This window comes from Schistocerca cancellata, unplaced genomic scaffold (assembly GCF_023864275.1).
Source record: "Schistocerca cancellata isolate TAMUIC-IGC-003103 unplaced genomic scaffold, iqSchCanc2.1 HiC_scaffold_1168, whole genome shotgun sequence".
In the NCBI taxonomy this organism is placed as follows: domain Eukaryota; kingdom Metazoa; phylum Arthropoda; class Insecta; order Orthoptera; family Acrididae; genus Schistocerca; species Schistocerca cancellata.
In genome coordinates, this window is record NW_026047167.1 from 437,117 (window position 1) to 456,960 (window position 19,844).

The 19,844-nt window shown below is 40.0% G+C and overlaps 1 protein-coding gene across 1 annotated transcript in view; it reads right to left on the reverse strand.

The window, feature by feature from the left end:
• Positions 1-3,780: 3,780 nt before the first annotated feature.
• LOC126160949 (uncharacterized) overlaps positions 3,781-19,844 on the reverse strand; it is a 292,907-nt gene continuing 276,843 nt past the window's right edge. Inside the window, exon 6 of the mRNA XM_049916942.1 lies at positions 3,781-3,859. Within this exon, the coding sequence (XP_049772899.1) occupies positions 3,781-3,859 (79 nt within the window). The remainder of the gene's footprint in view (positions 3,860-19,844) is intronic.

The window sequence follows — 19,844 nt, forward strand, 5'->3', positions numbered from 1 at the left end:
CTGCCACCTTTAGAATTTGAAAGATAGTATTCCAGTCAACATTGTCAAAAGCTTTCTCTAAGTCTACAAATGCTAGAAACGTAGGTTTGCCTTTCCTTAATCTTTCTTCTAAGATAAGTCGTAAGGTCAGTATTGCCTCACGTGTTCCAGTATTTCTACGGAATCCAAACCGATCTTCCCCGAGGTCGGCTTCTACTAGTTTTTCCATTCGTCTGTAAAGAATTCGTGTTAGTATTTTGCAGCTGTGGCTTATTAAACTGATTGTTCGGTAATTTTCACATCTGTCAACACCTGCTTTCTTTGGGATTGGAATTATTATATTCTTCTTGAAGTCTGTGGGTATTTCGCCTGTTTCATACATCTTGCTCACCAGATGGTAGAGTTTTGTCAGGACTGGCTCTCCCAAGGCCGTCAGTAGTTCTACTGGAATGTTGTCTACTCCGGGGGCCTTGTTTTGACTCAGGTCTTTCAGTGCTCCGTCAAACTCTTCACGCAGTATTGTATCTCCCATTTCATCTTCATCTACATCCTCTTCCATTTCCATAATATTGTCCTCAAGTACATCGCCCTTGTATAGACCCTCTATATACTCCTTCCATCTTTCTGCTTTCCCTTCTTTGCTTAGAACTGGGTTTCCATCTGAGCTCTTGATGTTCATACAAGTGGTTCTCTTATTTCCAAAGGTCTCTTTAATTTTCCTGTAGGCAGTATCTATCTTACCCCTAGTGAGATAAGCCTCTACATCCTTACATTTGTCCTCTAGCCATCCCTGCTTAGCCATTCTGCACTTCCTGTTGATCTCATTTTTGAGATGTTTGTTTTCCTTTTTGCCTGCTTCATTTACTGCATTTTTATATTTTCTCCTTTCATAAATTAAATTCAATATTTCTTCTGTTACCCAAGGATTTCTACTAGCCCTCGTCTTTTTACCTACTTGATCCTCTGCTGCCTTCACTACTTCATCCCTCAAAGCTACCCATTCTTCTTCTACTGTATTTCTTTCCCCCATTCCTATCAATTGTTCCCTTATGCTCTCCCTGAAACTCTCTACAACCTCTGGTTCTTTCAGTTTATCCAGGACCCATCTCCTTAAATTCCCACCTTTTTGCAGTTTCTTCAGATTTAATCTACAGGTCATAACCAATAGATTGTGGTCAGAAAAAGAGCATTTCTTCAAAAAAAGAAATTTTGGTCTCAAGAAATGTTTTCATGAGTCCTTTTCCCCACAATGGTACTTACTTTTCTGGCATGCCTTGTATATTTTGATGTCTTTTGGCTTACCAGTGTGTGTATAAAAGTTGACAGAGAACATCCCACATCCTCTTCTTTACTGCAGTCACATAATGGGGATACACAAAGCCAATATGAATCACCTGTTTTCTAGCAGCAGCCATGTTTGTCCATGAGGTGTGTTAAGAATGTTGTTGAATCTTCTGGATCATACACAAGGTTATTCAGTTGCCCCTGCCATAAAGTTTTATGGAACCTGCAACATCAAGAACCACACCCATGATTTTAATTTTCTCTCCTCCCTACATGCACACTGTTAGGCCTACAAAAACAATGAACATGACCTTTTTGTATGAAAATTAACTACATTAAATTTTGTACTGGAATAAGTTTTTGTTATTCAAGAAAAATGCATTTGGGCCTCTAGCAAAAATGCACACCCCCTCCCAAAAAAAAGGCTACATTAAATTTCCCACAAAAAAGATCCTGTTCATTTTTTATGTAGGGCTAGTAATTTGCATGTAGTGGGTGACAGAAAAGAAAATCTTGCCCATGACATTTGTAGGCATTGCAAGTTGCATAAAACGCATGGGTAGGGGTAGATTAATCATCCTGTACAGGTATTTTATGCCAAAAGAACTAATATAAGATTTGTCTGGCTTCATAAACATCTCAAGAAATATTTTACACCACATTAATGTAAAGTTTTTGCACTTTTCTTTATCAGAAAATCCTTTCTCATTGCTTTCCTGACCACAGAAAATTCCTACATACAGCCAACTGTTTTTGTTGTTGTGGTCTTCAGTCCAAAGACTGGTTTGATGCAGCTCTCTATGCTAGTCTGTCATACGCAAGCCTATATCAATTTGAACCTGCTTACTGTATTTCCCCCTCACTCAAATCCCACCAATACCAAATTGATGATTCCTTGATGCATCAGGGTATGTCTTATCAACCAGTTCCTTCTTTCACTCAAGTTGTGCTGAAAATTTCATTCAGTACCGTCTCCCTAGTAATTTGATCTGCAACTGCACAATTATTGCATAAGCCACCTCTAGGTGCATCGCAGTGGGTATCTAGAACCAGTAGCAGTCATCTATCCACTTATTGACCACCTCTGTAACTTAGTGTTCACTGCTGCTGCCTATCATGGGGAGGACGCAGGTTTAGATTCCTGGTACTGCCAGGGATTTTTCCCGGGTGAGACGACTGGAACGGTTTACATTCACCCTTGTGATGCCAACTGAGAAGCTACTCAAGCAAGCAGGGCTCGAGCTTAAGAAAACTGACACGGGCAGGATAGTGGTGTGCTGGACGTCATTGGCAGACGATGACACGGTGGTCGGCCAGTACCAATGGACAGAGTTTACCTTTATGTTTTATCCACATAATCATCGAAATTTCTTTCTAGAAACACATTTCAAAAGGTACTATCCTTTTCTAGCTTGAACTGCTTGTTGTTCACATCTCGTTTCGGAGCAAGGCTACACTTCAGGCAGATACCTCCAGAAAAGACTCCTTTACATTTAAATTTATCTCCACTCTTGACATATTCCTCTTTTTCAGATATTCTGTCCATCAGACAGTCAAGCCTGTGTTTTATATCCCCTCTGTGTCAGCCATCATCAATAATTTTGTTACCCAAATAACAAAACACTTCTATTATCTTCAGTGTCTCATTTCCTAATCTACGAGGTTTGTCCAGAAAATATGTATAAAATTTGAATAATGACTTTATTTTACAATTATTCAGGTATTACAATAAGGTCTCCTTCAAAGTACTCACCCTGAGATGCGATACACTTCTGCCAATGCCGTTTCCACTGTTGATAACATTGCTGAAAGTCTTCAGTTGTGATGTTGTTCAGTTGCCGTGTCGTTTCCGCCTTGATGGCTTCCACATCTCCCAAGTGCCACCCCTGAAGCACCATTTTGCATTTCGGGAACATGAAGAAGTCACACAGGGCTAAATCGGGTGGTCTGTCACGGTGATTGAGCTTCGGGCCAAAAACTCGCGGACAGCGAGCGACGTGTGAGCGGGCGCATTGTCATGATGAAGGATCCACCTGCCCCCTTTTGCCAACTCCGGTCAAACTCTTGCCACATGAGCTCTGAGACGTGTCAGAACTTCAATGTAAAAATTTCCGTTCACTCTCTGGCTGGGAGGGACAAATTCCTTGTGAACAATGCTCCTAGAATCAAAGAAAAGAATCAACACCGTCTTCACATTGGACCTTGATGTTCGCGACTTTTTTGTTCTCAGTTCTCCTGCTAGTTTCCATTCCTTGCTTTGAGATTTGAGCTCCACATCAAACTTCTAAAACCAGGACTCATCTCCAGTGATGACTCGGTTGAGAAAGTCCCCTCGTTTCTCTGCTTCCAGCCAATCCTTTCTGTTCTGGCGTCAAGAGCTTCGGTACAATTTTCGCACACAATTTCTGCATTTCAAGTTTTTGTGAACGATTGTTTTGGGGATTGACAGCTCATCAGCGATCATTCTGACTGTCAATCTACGGTCTTTAAGAACACAAGCTGCTGCACACTCCACCTTCACGCAGAGTGCTCTGACTCGAACTGAGCGTTGATGGGATTGATTACAGCAGTAGTCCCACCTGGTGGTGACTGCAACCTGTAACATAAAGTCATTATTCAACTTTTATATGTATTTTCCGGACAAACCTCATATAATGGACAATCAAAAACTTCCCATTCAAGGGTGTTGCCACAGAGTAAAAGCAACGTAGCATGATTACAGAAGCACTGACATGTAAGCAATGTGTGGCATTTGTGCCTTTAGTAAAGGTAGAAATTGGAACTACGGCAGTGTTATCACCAAATATGTCCAAACAGGATAACATACTGTTGTTCTTCTCTCAGCTGCTGCAGGACAAACACTGGTAGACATCCATCATACATTGAAGAATGTGTATGAAGCAGCACTTCTGTTGAAAAACACCATTGTGCATCACATTGGATAATACACATCCCCATAATGCAGACACCAGCTAAAGTGGGAGACACTCGAGTAGCCACCCTACAGTCCTGATCTCTACCTGTGAGCTTATCATGCCTTTGGTCCCTTAGAAAGGTCTTGAAGGATCAATGACTCCTGTTGCAAGAGGGTGTGCAGCAAGCAGTGACGGACTTCTTGACAAAGCAGGACACAGTGTTCTACCAAATGGGCACCTTCAACCTGGTGCACTGGTAGGATGATTGCCTCAGTTCTCATCATAATTTTGCCCGATTGGCATATGAGGGGTGGCTGAAAAGTTTCTAGCACCAGATAGTTACTGTAATGTCTCACACAAACACCATCACCTACTTTTATGGTAACCCTTTATGTGTACGCAAGTCAAATGTTGCAGCTCCACCTTCATTAGTGTAGCCACTAAGATGCATTGTATACTGTAGTGTAAGCTAAGTGGTGAATAATGGGAGAATCAAGAACTGTGTAGTTGTTGAATACCTTCATTTGAAGGGACTGATGTCCAAGGAAATTGTGGAGGACATGCGGAATACACTTATGGACAGTGTTCCATCTTGTGCAACAGTGAAAAACTAGGCGTCTGACTTCAAACACAGAAGAATGAGTGCGAGAGAAGCACCAAGGAATGGAAAGTCTGCCACTGATGAAACAGTGACTACAGCTTTGCAGGATCATTGCAGCACATTGAAACCACATTTGGAATCTCCCGCGGGCATGCTCGTGACACTGTTGTGGATATGTTGGGAATGCTGAAAGTTTCATCTCGGTGGGTTCACAAAGACTCGAGTGCAGATGAGATACAGGAACACGTGCAGTGTTGTGAAGAAATCATCCGCCAATTTGAAGTGAATGAAGATGGCTTTCTTGCAAGGTATGTCACAATAGACAAAATGTGGGTTCACCACTTTGATCCTGAGACAGGGCAAGAGTCACAGCAATGGAAACATCCTTCACCCTCTACACACACACACAAAAAATAAATAAATTCCACGTGCAAAAGTCAGCTGGTGCGGTGATGGCATTGGTCTTCTGTGGTGCAAAAGGGGTAATTATGGTGGATTACTTGCTAACGGTTGCAACTATCAATGCTTTATACTGTTGCATCCTCCTCTGCCATTTGACAGAAGAGATAAGGAAAATGAGGTGTGGAAAATTGGCTCACTGAACTCTTTAGCATCAGGACAATGCACCGGTGCACAAAGACCTTGCAACATTGGAAACTCTGCATGACTGGGGATTCAAATTCTTACATCACCTGCCATATTTTCCAGATCTGACTGTGTCAGACTTTTTCCTTTTCCCAAACCTAAAAAAATACCTCAAAGGATGATGATGCGGTGACTGATGCTTTGTTGGACTTGAAATCAAAGACCTTTTATTTGAATGATTTGCAGAAGTTATCTGAGCATGCCTTCAAGTGTACACAGGTATTATATAGATGAATAAATTGATATTATGAAATGTCTGTCATTCTTTATTTGTTAGGGTAGAAGCTTTTCGACCCCTCCTTGTACAGCTTTCAAATGGAAACTTTTTGGTCATCCCTTGTAATTCCCTCTGCATCTCCTGATTCATCTTGACTACATTCCATTATCCTTGTCTTATGTTCACCTTAGAACTACTCTTTAACACACTATCCATCCCATTGTCTGCCTCCTTAGCTGTACCATTCAACTAACTGCCATTTGGCAGACCTGGGTTCAATTGCTGGTACTGCCAGCAATTTTTCCTGGTGCAGAATGCACTCAGACTTGTGAGGCTAGCTGAGGAGCTGCTTGACCAATTAGTGGTGGTTCCACAGTCAAAAAATCCCAGGAGAGAGGTGTGCTGACCAGTTGCCCCATCACATTACCCCACTGGCAGGGGACAACATGTTGGTTGGTGGAATTTTACCAGTTTTAAAACAACCAACAGAAATTCCAGGTAGGAATGTCAACAATGTATGATTTTTATTTCTTTCATTCCATTCAATGTATCTTCCAAGTCCTTTCCTGCCTCTGATATCAAGAGCTTTATTTCTTCTCTCTGAACATTAATTCCTGTGTCTTCTAAGAGTCCTGTTCCTCACTCCAAACAACAAGAAATTATTGAAATGATGTTATTAAAGCTGTAACATTTCTTTGTCAGAACTGTCTGAAGTGTAACACTGGGATATTACACTGTAGGATAGCGTTCCAATGACATTTGTTGCATAACCTAGAAAACAGTATCAACAATCGTCGACATGATTTGGAGTACTTTGTGGGCTCAGCTCACCATCCAAATAGATTTAGCAGTACAATTCATTGTGGGCTCTAGGTCATATAGTTTCAGTTAATATCTTGACTTGCAGATGAAAGAACATTGTAGTTTTTGTTAAGCCCAATCCTCCAAATGTAATCAACAATTAACACCACGTTTTTAAAGCTTTGGCAACTGGCTAAAAAGAGTCACTTTTAAATGGACACTGATTTCAAAGTTGCCGAGTTATAAAAACAAATTACAGCTCATGATATACACTGAGTTCACATTACTCAGTCCAGCAGATAAAACTGCACTTGGTTCCATCTGACATCAAGTCCAAGACTTGGTCCGGCACAACTATTCTCATTCAGTAACCTCACTAAAACTATTGAGAAGGTTAACAAAGATAGCACAAGTCAACTCACTGGTGCAAAGCATCAAAGGCACATTGTTACAACATTAACTTCAGGAACTGCTCTGGTGTTTATGAAAAATTATAACAGTTTTTATTTGATAGAGGAGTGCTATGAGGCATTTTCATAACCAAATAATTTCAAAATGTGGGACACATGCAATTTTACAGTTGAAAAAACAAAATGTAATTAATATTCTCAAACATCAACGAAAAAGAAAGAAATTTCAAACAAAATATAAATCCAAAAGGCTTCCATTTTTGAACAGCAGATTTGCAATTATTGAAGAACATAGCTGAAAAATGAATGGAATCAGATACTTCATTAACCAGAATACTTATCATAATCTACTATTGAACAGAAGTCTCTGTGAGACAGATTCATTAAAATCTTCAACTGTGTGCACTGTGTTGTCTGTAAACATGCTCTGAAGGATCATTTCAGGCTTATCCACATTGACAGGAAGGTTGGCAGCATGGTAAGTTGCCTGTCAATTTGTCATACACCACAATGACATCATTCAAACAGAGAACCACTACTGTGAGACAAACCATGTTCCAGTGGTAGCCTGGAGTCCACAACCTGATTACAGCATAAGAGTTGTGGTTCATAGGCACCCGCAAGAAAATGCAAAAGAGCTGTGCACTGCCCATTTAGAAGGCAGCTGTATTAGTAAAGACCAGTCACCCAGTTTTTTCTGAACTGATGTTTTTTAAAAACCACAACTAAACACACACAGGCTACAATTCAAAATTCAATATTAAAAAAACACTGTTTTTTACCGTATTGAGACTTTTGCTCACTTTTAATCTCCTCTTCTTCCTCATCAAGAAAGCAACAAAACTGGAGACATGTAAATCACTAAACCATCTTCATTATTATTTCAGCTTCTAATGTTGCTGCTGGGAAAAGGTTCTTCTCAGCTCACCAAGTGTTCATCATCAGGCTGAAAACTCATCTGAAGCAAAACGGAAAAGTCTGAAGAAGTTGTCATAGTTTTCATAACAATGAAAAAAATTCCTTCCACTAATCAGATTTCAGCTTAAAAAGTTCTTTAACTGCACACATTCTTCAAACATCAAATCCCCATCTACAAGAAATCACGTCTACAAATTCTGAAAATGAGCTCTGTTTCACTGTCAGTGAAAATGGTTTGGAAGTCCTGTAGACACTTTCTTCAAAGTCAAATCATTTTTCAACATACTTTATACTGTGCTGCAAGTAAACTGCCATTTGGTTGTGGTTTGCCTACTTTGTTTCTTTGTTGTCCTCGGTGTCGACATACTGGCTGAAAACATAGGGGGTGGACGTGCAGTACTGTCTACTGTAAATGATGTAGCCGACAGATACACAGTTGCGTTTCACTTTTTACAACCATCCCAATAATACACTGTTATATATGGGCAGTGGACAACTTCCCATAAACCTCATTTCTAGTTTCCAGGCAAACATCCACATACTGCTACAATAGTTTACTGTTGAACATCTACAACCAATAAAAACATAACCAAATAATTAACCGTTCTTTGGAATAATTAGGTACGTATGGAACAGACACTGTCATTGCTTTAACACATGGCCTATTCGTGTACCACTTACATCGCTGTTAAGGTGATGCATCGTGGTTCTTCTAACCGACACAGCTTCCTCGTATGAAACTTGGCCATGGACTGACTGTCTCATGAGCCTCATATATCACCACAATAATAGGTACCGAAACTACACGTTGTTCAAAGCTAAATGTACAGAAATTGTGATTTAAATTTAATCAGTTAACTGAATACATTTAAAAATGCTGTCTTTTTAACAGTTTCTTCTACTACAAGAGTTATGCTGAAGTATTTGTTTTAATCATGAAATTCACATATACAGTTGTGCAAGCAATACTTTTTCAAATATGTTAATTAATTAATTAATTAATTCTAAGCTAAGGGCTGGCTTTGCTAACACGTTTCCAACTAGAGCCAAATAGATACTTCACGAATACTAGCATTTCATATTCCAAATGTTTGCAATTATTACAAGATTTATATTTGTTTATAAGTCAACAATAGAATTCAAGTTACATAAAAATGACTGATTTTGCCCTATAACAAGAGATACTAACTAGGAATACTCAATATAAATTAGAAAATCAATTACATAGACAAAATTCAACCTGGTGTTAAATTCTTTAAAACTGAGGGCCAACCTTTGTCTTTTATGAAAATGCAGATTATATTCACATATGTTAACAGTAATTAGTTGAAAGTGAAAAACAAATTTTAAGGAGGCATATGGCAAAACAAGGGGAAAGTAAAAATTATCCCAGCTTCCTTCGTCACAACTTCTCTTTTCAATGTTTTGATAAGATCATCATTTATTGGCATCAAGACGACTAAGGCTGCCACAGGGGAAGGAAACTGCACAACCCTATTCAATTTTTCCAGCAGAGAATTACAAAGCACTGTCACGATTGGCCTCTGATGCGCTGCTCGAAAACAATGGCTATTGAGTCAAGTATGGCAACTTAGCACTCTTAATAAAAGCAGAAGTTTAAAGTCAGTAACTCTTACAAGACTGCCCCTCATTGAAATCAGTAATGAACAAATTGATGTGAAGACCACAACATTATATAAAATGTTGTCCATTTTTATGTAACCAGGATTTTCATCTATCCCAACAAAGTACAGGTGGGAGTTGGGTTTCCAACCAGATATTTGGGATGGGATATCAGGCAACTGTGGTCAAGACAGAATCCAAGTCTCCACACTATCAATGTGGCCTCCATTACAGATGACACTAACACCCCTCCCCCCAAAGCACTGGTCTGTGGAGATGGGTACCGGAAAACACAGAATGGGTGCTTAATCAGCGGGGTAGGATTCCATTCACCGATGCATCCAGGAGTAACCTGACATCTGATGATTGTCAAAGAAAGGTGTGGAAGCAGCAAGAAACTATGAGACTTGAAAAAGAAAGTTACCCGTTACTATGACAGACTGAGTAACTTTTACTGTATGCTGCAATACAATTCAAAGTGATGCAGATACTACTTTTCACTACAGTCACCAAGATCTGTAAACAACAATTGTAACATCCCACCAATTGTTCAGTTTCTTGACAATATAAATCTGCCACTCAGTCATGGAACAATTTGAGGACTGCTGTGTGAATTTCCTCTTTGATGGAAAATCTATTTCCTGCCAGATATCCACCCAGCTTGCTGGAAAGACTGAATGGTCTTCATCAAATTGTTGGCACTGATTCACTACGACTGAATGCTACATTGCATTGCACCTCATTTGGGCCATACACTGCCAGAATTTCATGGCGAATTTGTGTGCAATTTAGATGTTTTGCCAACAAGAACCATACTGTTCCTTGTACTTCAACTTTGGAGTGCCATTTCACTCCCACAATGCGATGAACCTGTTGTCCGTACTGCAGCAGAATTGTCTCTGCAGGAAATCGGGAACATGCACACTCTTCCGACAGTGTGCCGTGCCTGTTGCATAATGGTCTTAACATGAGATGATGTGTAACTTAATTTCAGAAGTCTCTATACCTCAAGTACATCTCTTGAATGAATCAATAACCATCCAAGACCATTTCTTCAGCAATTCTTTTGGATCAGTGCTCATTGTGTAGAAGCAGAAGAAGATACACAAATGAATGCGAGTCAGGAGGCAACGGTTCAAATCTGTGTCCAACCTTTGCTCAAGTTAAAGAAATTATGCCTTCCCTCTGCAACAGAAAATTCTCTGGAATTAAGCAATGCTAACCTGCATTTTGTTCTGTAAGTAGTGCAACATTCTTTAATAATTCTCCCGATACTGTATTAGTATCACATTTTTACTGTTAAACATCATTTGCTGATCTCACTTGGTGATGGGGTGGTAGGGTCAACCAATATCCCTCTGGAAATTTATACAGTGAGATAATCACAAGCCTATTTGGTCCCAGGTAGGGAGATTGGGGCCCACCCAAACAGAACCCTGGTTGCCTCAGTACAGCATATTCCATAGCCGTTACTCAGTAATGATTGTTTCACTTGAATAGCCAATCCCCTCAACCCTTATTGACAAATGGTGCATCTTCAAAATTATTTTTCTCCTACAATTTTCACAGTTCAGCCAATAAAATAAAAATCCTATGCACTATGATGTACAATGTTCCATTACTGTGTCATTGGATAGTAGGCAAAAGCATGTCCAGAGCTTAGAGTAGCAATGGACTGTTTGTGTTAACAAGTCCCCAGCTCATGAAATCCATGTTTGACAAATGTGCACCCAGTCAATGAGACTGATTTCATCAAGATGTTCAGCATTTGTCATGACCCAAAAATCAAAAGTGGCATAAAGAATAATGAGGGCATAGCAAGCATTTACCATGCACCCTGCCCCCCACCAAGTGTTTTCTGGAAGTTGAGGAAGACAATTGTAACCTGAGAGCTATTATCGGCTGCTTTTCTGGGGTTCTCATTGCACAGCATTAGTTCATGCTGCCTATTTACTGGACTTTGTTGCTTTTTGTTTCAGTCTTAATCTTCAACAAAATTTTATATGTGTGACCCAGCACATATGAGGAGCTTACATGCAAAGGCAAACATGTCCGGAATTTAAAATAAATGAGACACAGAATGGAACAAAACAAACAGGATAAGCCGAACCTAAATAATCAAACATTTGCCAAGGTACAAGCCTATGGAAATACATGTGTGTCCACATACACATTTTGTGTGAAGGATAACTAATCCATTGGATCCAGTCGAGTGATTTCCATTCCAGTCACACTGTTGTTCTCATGCAGAGCAACAGTTTGTGCTTCTGTCATCCCTCATAATATGTTGCATAGTGCTAATAATTATTATTACAAGGACACAGTTACTTATCCACTGACTGCATTTTTGATAGAATAGGAAAACTTCTAAGAAAGAGGACAACAATTGCAACAAAAGAGGAATACAATAAGATCTACAGTCAGTGACTGAGCCAAGAAACCTTGCTGACAGATGTGAAAGCCCTATCTAAGGGCCTACAAGATCTACATTACATACGTGAAATAAAATGCTTTTCCATACACACGTACAAAGCTATGGGAAACACTCGTACTGATGTTGAGGCAACTGCATTCTAGAAGTCCCAGCTAGATGTAAAACAGCAGATGAACCATTACAAAACCCTTTCCTTGGACAAAAGCCAAAGTTCTTTTCAGCCATCCAGTCTAAGATAACAGGAAAAAAGATGTTGATGGTTTACAGTAAACTATTTTTTAAGAAGACTGGTGAAATCACTAGGACTTAAGTTGGAACACAACCATCACTGATGATATTTCCATGTTGCTTGTGATTGTTAAGAAAATTATTCTGGTTTGCATGTTTAAATGTAACACTTATGTCAAAGAATATTTCTAAAGATAGTTAATGCCACAGTTACATCATTTTATTCTGGTATGGTGATCTGAAACATTTTAAATACTTGTGAAGTAACAATGAAACCTGAAATTTGAATAAAACAGTGAAAACTAATATTAGTGCTACAGTGGCCAATTTACATTTTTTTTTCAATGATATCACATACTACACTATAAAAATATGTGAAATGATATGGTATAACAAACATTATACAGTAAGAGGTAAGTTATTTTGAAAGGAAGAAGAAGATTTTTGCTTTTGAAAATCACTCATGGTTCATGTAATGAGAACATCTCCATATTTAAATGTGCTTTTTAAAGGAATATTTTCATTTTAGATTTGATTTACAGATATGAACTCCCTTTTGGCCTAAAAGTAAAAGGCATTCACATTGCTATTTTCATTCTTATGTATGCCCAAAATAAGTTTCATGTTGACTGTGAAAAATTGCATTTAGTAGATACGTTCATTTTTGGATGTCACCTTCACACTATTTGCTTGGGCCTCTGTCCCACTTCAACATGGGGTCGACCATGTTACTATGGAGTTGGCAATGTTAGTGTCAGAGGGCTGCCGGATGCCCTTCCTGTCACCATCACGTACCCTAGCTGTCTGCGTCTGGTGTAAGCCATGAAATACTGCAAATGTTTTTCAAATGTCTGCAAGTTGTGTAACTGACGTGATACATTCGGACCAGCCCAGTATTTACCCTGTGGGATGTGGAAAACTGCCTAAAAACCACGTCCAGGCTTGCCGGCACACTGACCCTCGTTGTTAACCTGCTGGGCTGATTCAGTCCGAGGCCGGCGCACCTGCCCAAGTCCGGGAAGCAGCGCATCAGTGCTCGTGGCTTACCTGTTGGTTCCTTCTCAGAAATTCATCTATGGAATAGCACTTGTGAACTTTCATTATCAGCCAGCACCTTGTTAATTAAAGGGCGGTGGTCAAATATTTTTATGTGATTCTTGAGTTTCTCCCGGCGTATTTGATAATCAAAATATCCACGGGTATGCTGCCGGTCTATAGTGTCCAACGGGCACAATATTTCGGCGATCAAACATGTCGCCATCATCAGGTGAACTGACGGACTGAGCTCCTGTGAACGTGCCGGCACGGAGATCCGTACGCTATGGCTGCTCAGAGGGAACTGGGTTCGGTCGCGGCGGCGGCCGATTTAAATACCCTCCGCCCGCGGCGCGCTCCCTCCGCCGTCCGCGCCCAGCGCCACGGTCGCGCGGTGGAACAGATTGCGACGGCGTCTGAGATGACGTCGGTGTGATGGCTCTGTCCGCCGTGGTCGTCACAACTATACGTCTGCTCGATTTACTCTTGATTAACCCGATCGCTGGTTCCCAAGCCTTGCTAAGATTATAGCCACAGTCCCGGTTTATGAGGTCGTCATTGGTGCGAATTTCGATGGCCTCTCTAACAACGCTGTCCCAGTATCTCGACATCTGTACCAGAATCCTCGTGCGGTCATACATTGTTTGTCGGAAAATCACGCCATGGAGTATGACCGCACGAGGATTCTGGTACAGACGTCGAGATACTGGGACAGCGTTGTTAGAGAGGCCATCGAAATTCGCACCAATGACGACCTCATAAACCGGGACTGTGGCTATAATCTTAGCAAGGCTTGGGAACCAGCGATCGGGTTAATCAAGAGTAAATCGAGCAGACGTATAGTTGTGACGACCACGGCGGACAGAGCCATCACACCGACGTCATCTCAGACGCCGTCGCAATCTGTTCCACCGCGCGACCGTGGCGCTGGGCGCGGACGGCGGAGGGAGCGCGCCGCGGGCGGAGGGTATTTAAATCGGCCGCCGCCGCGACCGAACCCAGTTCCCTCTGAGCAGCCATAGCGTACGGATCTCCGTGCCGGCACGTTCACAGGAGCTCAGTCCGTCAGTTCACCTGATGATGGCGACTTGTTTGATCGCCGAAATATTGTGCCCGTTGGACACTATAGACCGGCAGCATACCCGTGGATATTTTGATTAAATATTTTTATGGCTGCACGCTATGCTACAACAAGATTAAGTCCCACTGTTTTTCTCCCTAGTATTGTATTTATGAATGCTAGTATTATTTTCAAATGGTGCTGATCCTTCACAACAAACTTTGTAAGAGTGTATGTGTTGTGAGGCTACCTAATTTCTTCATCTATGTGAAGTTTGAGGATAGGCACTGTGCATTTGTGTGTGTCTCTGTAGGGGGAGGGGTGGGGGGCACAGGACATCAATGAAAGAAGGAAGTTACATTTTCTAATGCTGTCATTGCCACTTATGGCAATCACATTTAGAACAAATGTTGCTGCACTCAGTTGTTTGAAAAGTTCCTTAATATGCGATTTATAATTCAGGTTCTCATCACTATGTACCCCCAGGTATTTTTAACAATCAGTTTTCATATATTTCTTTTCCATCATGCTTCATTATTAGTGATGATTTGTCTTTCCTTGTACAAAATCGAATAAGATGCCTTTTCTTTGTAAATGAAATGCTAGACCATTTATCGAGAACCAATGAATGACGCTTTTGAGTGTTTCATTTATTGCTCCAGTTGGTTGAGACTTGTAAAGGTCCCTGGAACCAGAAAGTTTCTTTTCTTTTTGTTGATAATTCGTATCAATGTTATTTTTAGTTTCAAGTGATGACTGAAAGAACAAACTAATAGTTTTATCTCCCTTAATAATACATTTTTTGGCAACAGAGAGAATGCAGGCAAATGACTTCAGAGTCAGTCATCATCATTAAATTCATCAGTCATCTAATCAAAGTTAGTTAGTTAGTAGGATACATGTTGTATGGATCATTTTGTATGATAGATCGTAATGATGTGGAATGAGTCATTTTACATTCATTTGCAAATTAATTTATGCATATGGTTACATTATGAACATTTCTAATTTTGAGAATATCATGATTTTTTCTGTGTATCAAAAAATACAAGGTGTACATAAAGTCCAGGAACACTTTCAATTATGTATTGTACAAGAACCAAACAGTGTACAACTATCATACATATGTCATTTCGAAGAGACCCTGAAAGTTTTTTTTTTAGATGTATACCACCACAGTGTAGTTTTGTAACTTGCGGATAGTTAGCAAAAGTCACAAACATGGTGAGTTCAGGTGTGGAGCGAGCTTTCTGTGTGTTGGCATTCGACGAAAACTAGCGTGCTACAGCTGTTCAACGGATGTTTAGAATCAAGTGTGGTAAGAAACCACCAACGTGGAAGGCCGTTTACCACTGGCACAACAAATTTGTTACGACGGGTTGCTTGTGCCTGGCAAAGAGAAGCAGACGTCCCAGTGTGAGTAAAGTGAATGAGGAGTGCATACGAGAGACATTCATAAGGAGTCCAAGAAAATCTGTGTGTCGTGCATCCTGTGATCTCAAAATGGCTCCAATGACATTGTGGAAAGTCCTGCTACAGAAGCTGTCAATGAAATCATTCAAATTGGAGCTAGTGCAGGACCTCAATGATGATGACAAAGACAAGCGCTTTGAGTTTTGTTCAGAGTTGCAAAAACTGAATGAGGATGGTAATGGCTTTGATTACATAATATTTAGCAGGGAAGCCACTTTTCACACTAATGGGAAAGTGAACAGGCATAATTGTCATATCTGGGGTACAAAGCATCCACACGAATGCATTGAATTTGAGCATGATTCCCCAAAAGTAAATGTTTTTTGTGCCTTATCATGCCAAAAACAGTACAGGCAATTCTTCTTCACTGAGAGCACTGTTACTCGATATCCCTACTTTCATGTGTTGCAGCAATGGCTGATACCTCAAATGCAATTGGACTCTTCAATCATCTTTCAGCAGGATGAAGCTCCATCCCATTTTCATCATGAAGTTTGTGGGTATCTGAACACAGAGATGCTGCATCGATGGATCGGCCTTGCTACAGAAGAGGACAGGTGTTTCACTAAATGGCCTCCCCGATCACCACATCGCACTCCATGTGACTTTTTTTCTGTGGGGACACATTAAAGATCTGGTGTATGTACTACCTCTACCACATGATGTTGCAGAGCCCCGTTTGTTTGAAAGTTTTTTTTACAGAGTTTCTCTTCAAAATGCAATATGTATGATATCTGTACAATGTTTAGTTCTTGTGCAATAATTACTTGAAAGTGTTCCTGTACTTTATGTACACCCTGTATAAATGTGTGATGGGAGTGGCAGGCTTGTTAACATGGTGCTGAAATGTACAATGGTAACTAACAAAAAGCTCTGTTTGATGTGTTGCAGACACTACTGGCAATAACAACTCACACATTTACATATTTAAATATTATTTTAATGTTATCATAAGATAAGGGATAGTATTCATTATACTATTGTTAAAAACAGCATTGTTTATTAAACATGTTATCTTCTATATGAACAGTAAAAATAATATACATTTCATTTAGATTTATTGCCAACTTGATCAGCTATTGCCACAAGACATACAGTCACTTCAACTTAAAAATATAAGAAAAAGGAGACATAAACATTTTTTTCCAAGGAAGTTTCTTGATCCTAAATTACCACAGCATTACATGTAAATGTTTAGCAGCCAATACCATTTTTCACAGCACCTATCATTTCTTGTCACTGTACCCAAGATGTAGTCTGGAATGTCTGAACAACCATTATCATTAGTTACCCTTGTATCATTTTTTTCTTTAAAACACATTGGGCAAAATAAAATGAATTATTTCTTTAGCAACAGTCCTTCTCACACAGGCAAGGAAAGCCACAAACATTTCATCCTGGTTACTGTAAATGCACTCCCTGAACTAGCAAATGAAGCAAACACACAATCAGCCTCTACTTTGTGTAGTACTCTATTTCACCCATATACTAGACTGCAGACAAAATGTTCACCACATCTTGTACTTTTTCTGTAAATGGTTTGTGTTTCTGACCCTGCACAATTTGTCAGATACTCCAAGCAGTACACACTGTTTAGTATTAATCAATTCCCAGGGTAGCTTGCTTGGAATCATTTCAGTTCAGATACTAATCGCATGTTCCCTGTGACCTTAACTGTCTTGGGGTGATTTCCATGCTTCGATGTAGCAAGCTGTACAATGATAACTGTAACTGAATGCAGAAAATTAAGAATTGGAAGTATAACAATAACAGACACAGTGTAATCCAATGAGCAATTGTACGTTCACTCACTCACTCATTTATATTTCAGCTTTGTATTCAATTGGAGGCTTTTTCCCCCATCATTTGCACTGAATAACCATGTCTCTGAGCTGGCAATTATAATACCAACACTTTTAGGGATACCAGTTGAGACATTTCACACCTTCCAAAAGCACATAAAAATATTCTGAATTCAAATTTTGAAGATGGAACATTTTGGCGCTACATAGGCACTGTAATACGCAGATGGAACACGATTCAGCAGCAGAAACTTATTACAAAATTAGATACTGTTATAAAGAGGAGATCCCTGATTTTGTTTATATTTTGCTGTAGTAACTCAATATGATCCCTGTGTTTAGACACATCTCTACCAATTCAGTTACAGTTATCTTGACAGAGAGAACACTTAAAATAGCAGAATGTCTGTGCTAGTAGTAAGCGGCGTACATTCTAATCTTTCACATCAGATGAAACAGATCTCTTACAGAGGTTGAATTGCAATCACACAATTCCATTTCTGAGATTTAGAAGCAGTTTATGTTGGGATCACTATAAAACCACTTACATGTTCCTTGGCCCTCGAGATGTGCCACCACTCATTCCGATGACTCAGACAGCTTGCTGTCAGACGCATTTTGATCTTTTCGGGTGTCCAAGAGCTTTGGTCATCATGTGGTAGTTTGGTTTCGATGAGCTTGCTGCTGTCTTGAGGTCCAGATGATCATACTCATTGTCTGCAAATTTTAGATGCAAAAGTGAAAAAAGTTTTCAGTCACAGCTATTGATTTGTGTTAAAATTAAATCCCTGTTTTTTGAGTATTCTATCATAAACCTGCTCTGATAGTAAAACAAGTAGAAACATGCAAAAACTAAACTCATCTGTTATGTATCCAAATCATTGTTCACCCAGAAAGGTGCTGGTGAGTGTCCACAACACTGATGGCCTTTACCTAAGAGGGTTCCATTTAAACAGGTCTCATATCTTGTGCTGCCTCTGTACACTGTGTGCATCTAGTAGTGAGTTAGTATACTTGATCAGGTTCATGCTGTATTGCCTCCTAATAAGATGGAAGGAGGAGGTCGGAATTGAAAGAAGTGCTGTAATTGTAGCTCTGCATCACAAAGGCTATTCTAGCAAGGCAACAGTAACTAAATTTGGCTTAACCAAGCCTACAGTGGTGTATACATTGCTCCAGTTCAAGCAGACTGGTGCCAGCACAAGTGCTTGACAATCTCGAAGACCCTGAGTAACATTGTAAAGTAAAGATTAGTTCATATATGTACAGAGTAAGTGTGAGGACTCTTCCTGCACCTGAAATTAACAACAAAGTAAACAATGTGTGGGAAGCTCCAACCTTTGTCTCAGCATAGCAATGCTATATATGTGACCATGACTTAAATGGATGGATAGAAAGAAGTTGAACTGATTGCAATGGGCACAGCAACGTAAAAACTAGAGAGCGCAGCAATGGTCCAAGGTGGTGTTCATGGATGAATCAAGTTTGAAATTTGGAAGCCTTCACTGAATGTTTACTCATTTACTTCACGGAGAACATATGAAATCAGTGTGTAATGCCAATGACGAAGAGTGGTGGAGGGTCGGTCACTGTGTGGGGATGTTTTGTGGGTGATAGAATCGGTTTTCTAGTGAGAATTAATGGAACATTAAAGAAGGAAGGATATGACAAGATACTGATCAACAATTCAGTTCAATCTGCAAAGAGACATATTAATTGTGGGTTGTTCTGCAGCAAGACAATGATCCCAAACAGACTTCTAAATTGAGCTGACAGTAAGTCAATAGAAGAGAGAAATTTGGGAAACTGAAGAATATGGTCTGGTGAAGTCAGCCACCTCACTTAAGTCCCATCGAATACTTATGGGATGAACTTGAGGGAGGGAGGAAGGAGATTAATGTTTAATGTCCCGTTGACAATGAGGTTATTAGAGATGGAGCACAAGCTTGGATTAGGAAAGGATGGGGAGGGAAGTCAACTGTGCCCTTTCACAGGAACCATCACGACATTTGCCTGAAGCACTTTAGGGAAATCACAGAAAACCTAAATCAAGATGGCTGGACACAGGTTTGAACAGTTGTCCTCCTGAATGCCAGTCCAGTGTGCTAACCACTGCACCACCCCAACCACTGGGATGAACACGGCAGGGAGATCAGAGAACTGAAGTCATCTAATGTTGAAAAATCTATTGATTAATGATGTATTGGACTGTAATCCCTGCAAAAATATTATCTCCATAATGCCAACAGTCTGTGCAGCTGTTCTTAGCATGAAGGGTACTTAATGACAGAGAGAGAAAATATTTGTATTGTTAGCCTATTTAGTTTGAAGAGTGTAGTTGTCAATTAAAATAAAGTGTACAGCTTTTTTCATAGGTGATCGAATACTTTTGACCTGTAGTATATACTTGTTGTTGTTG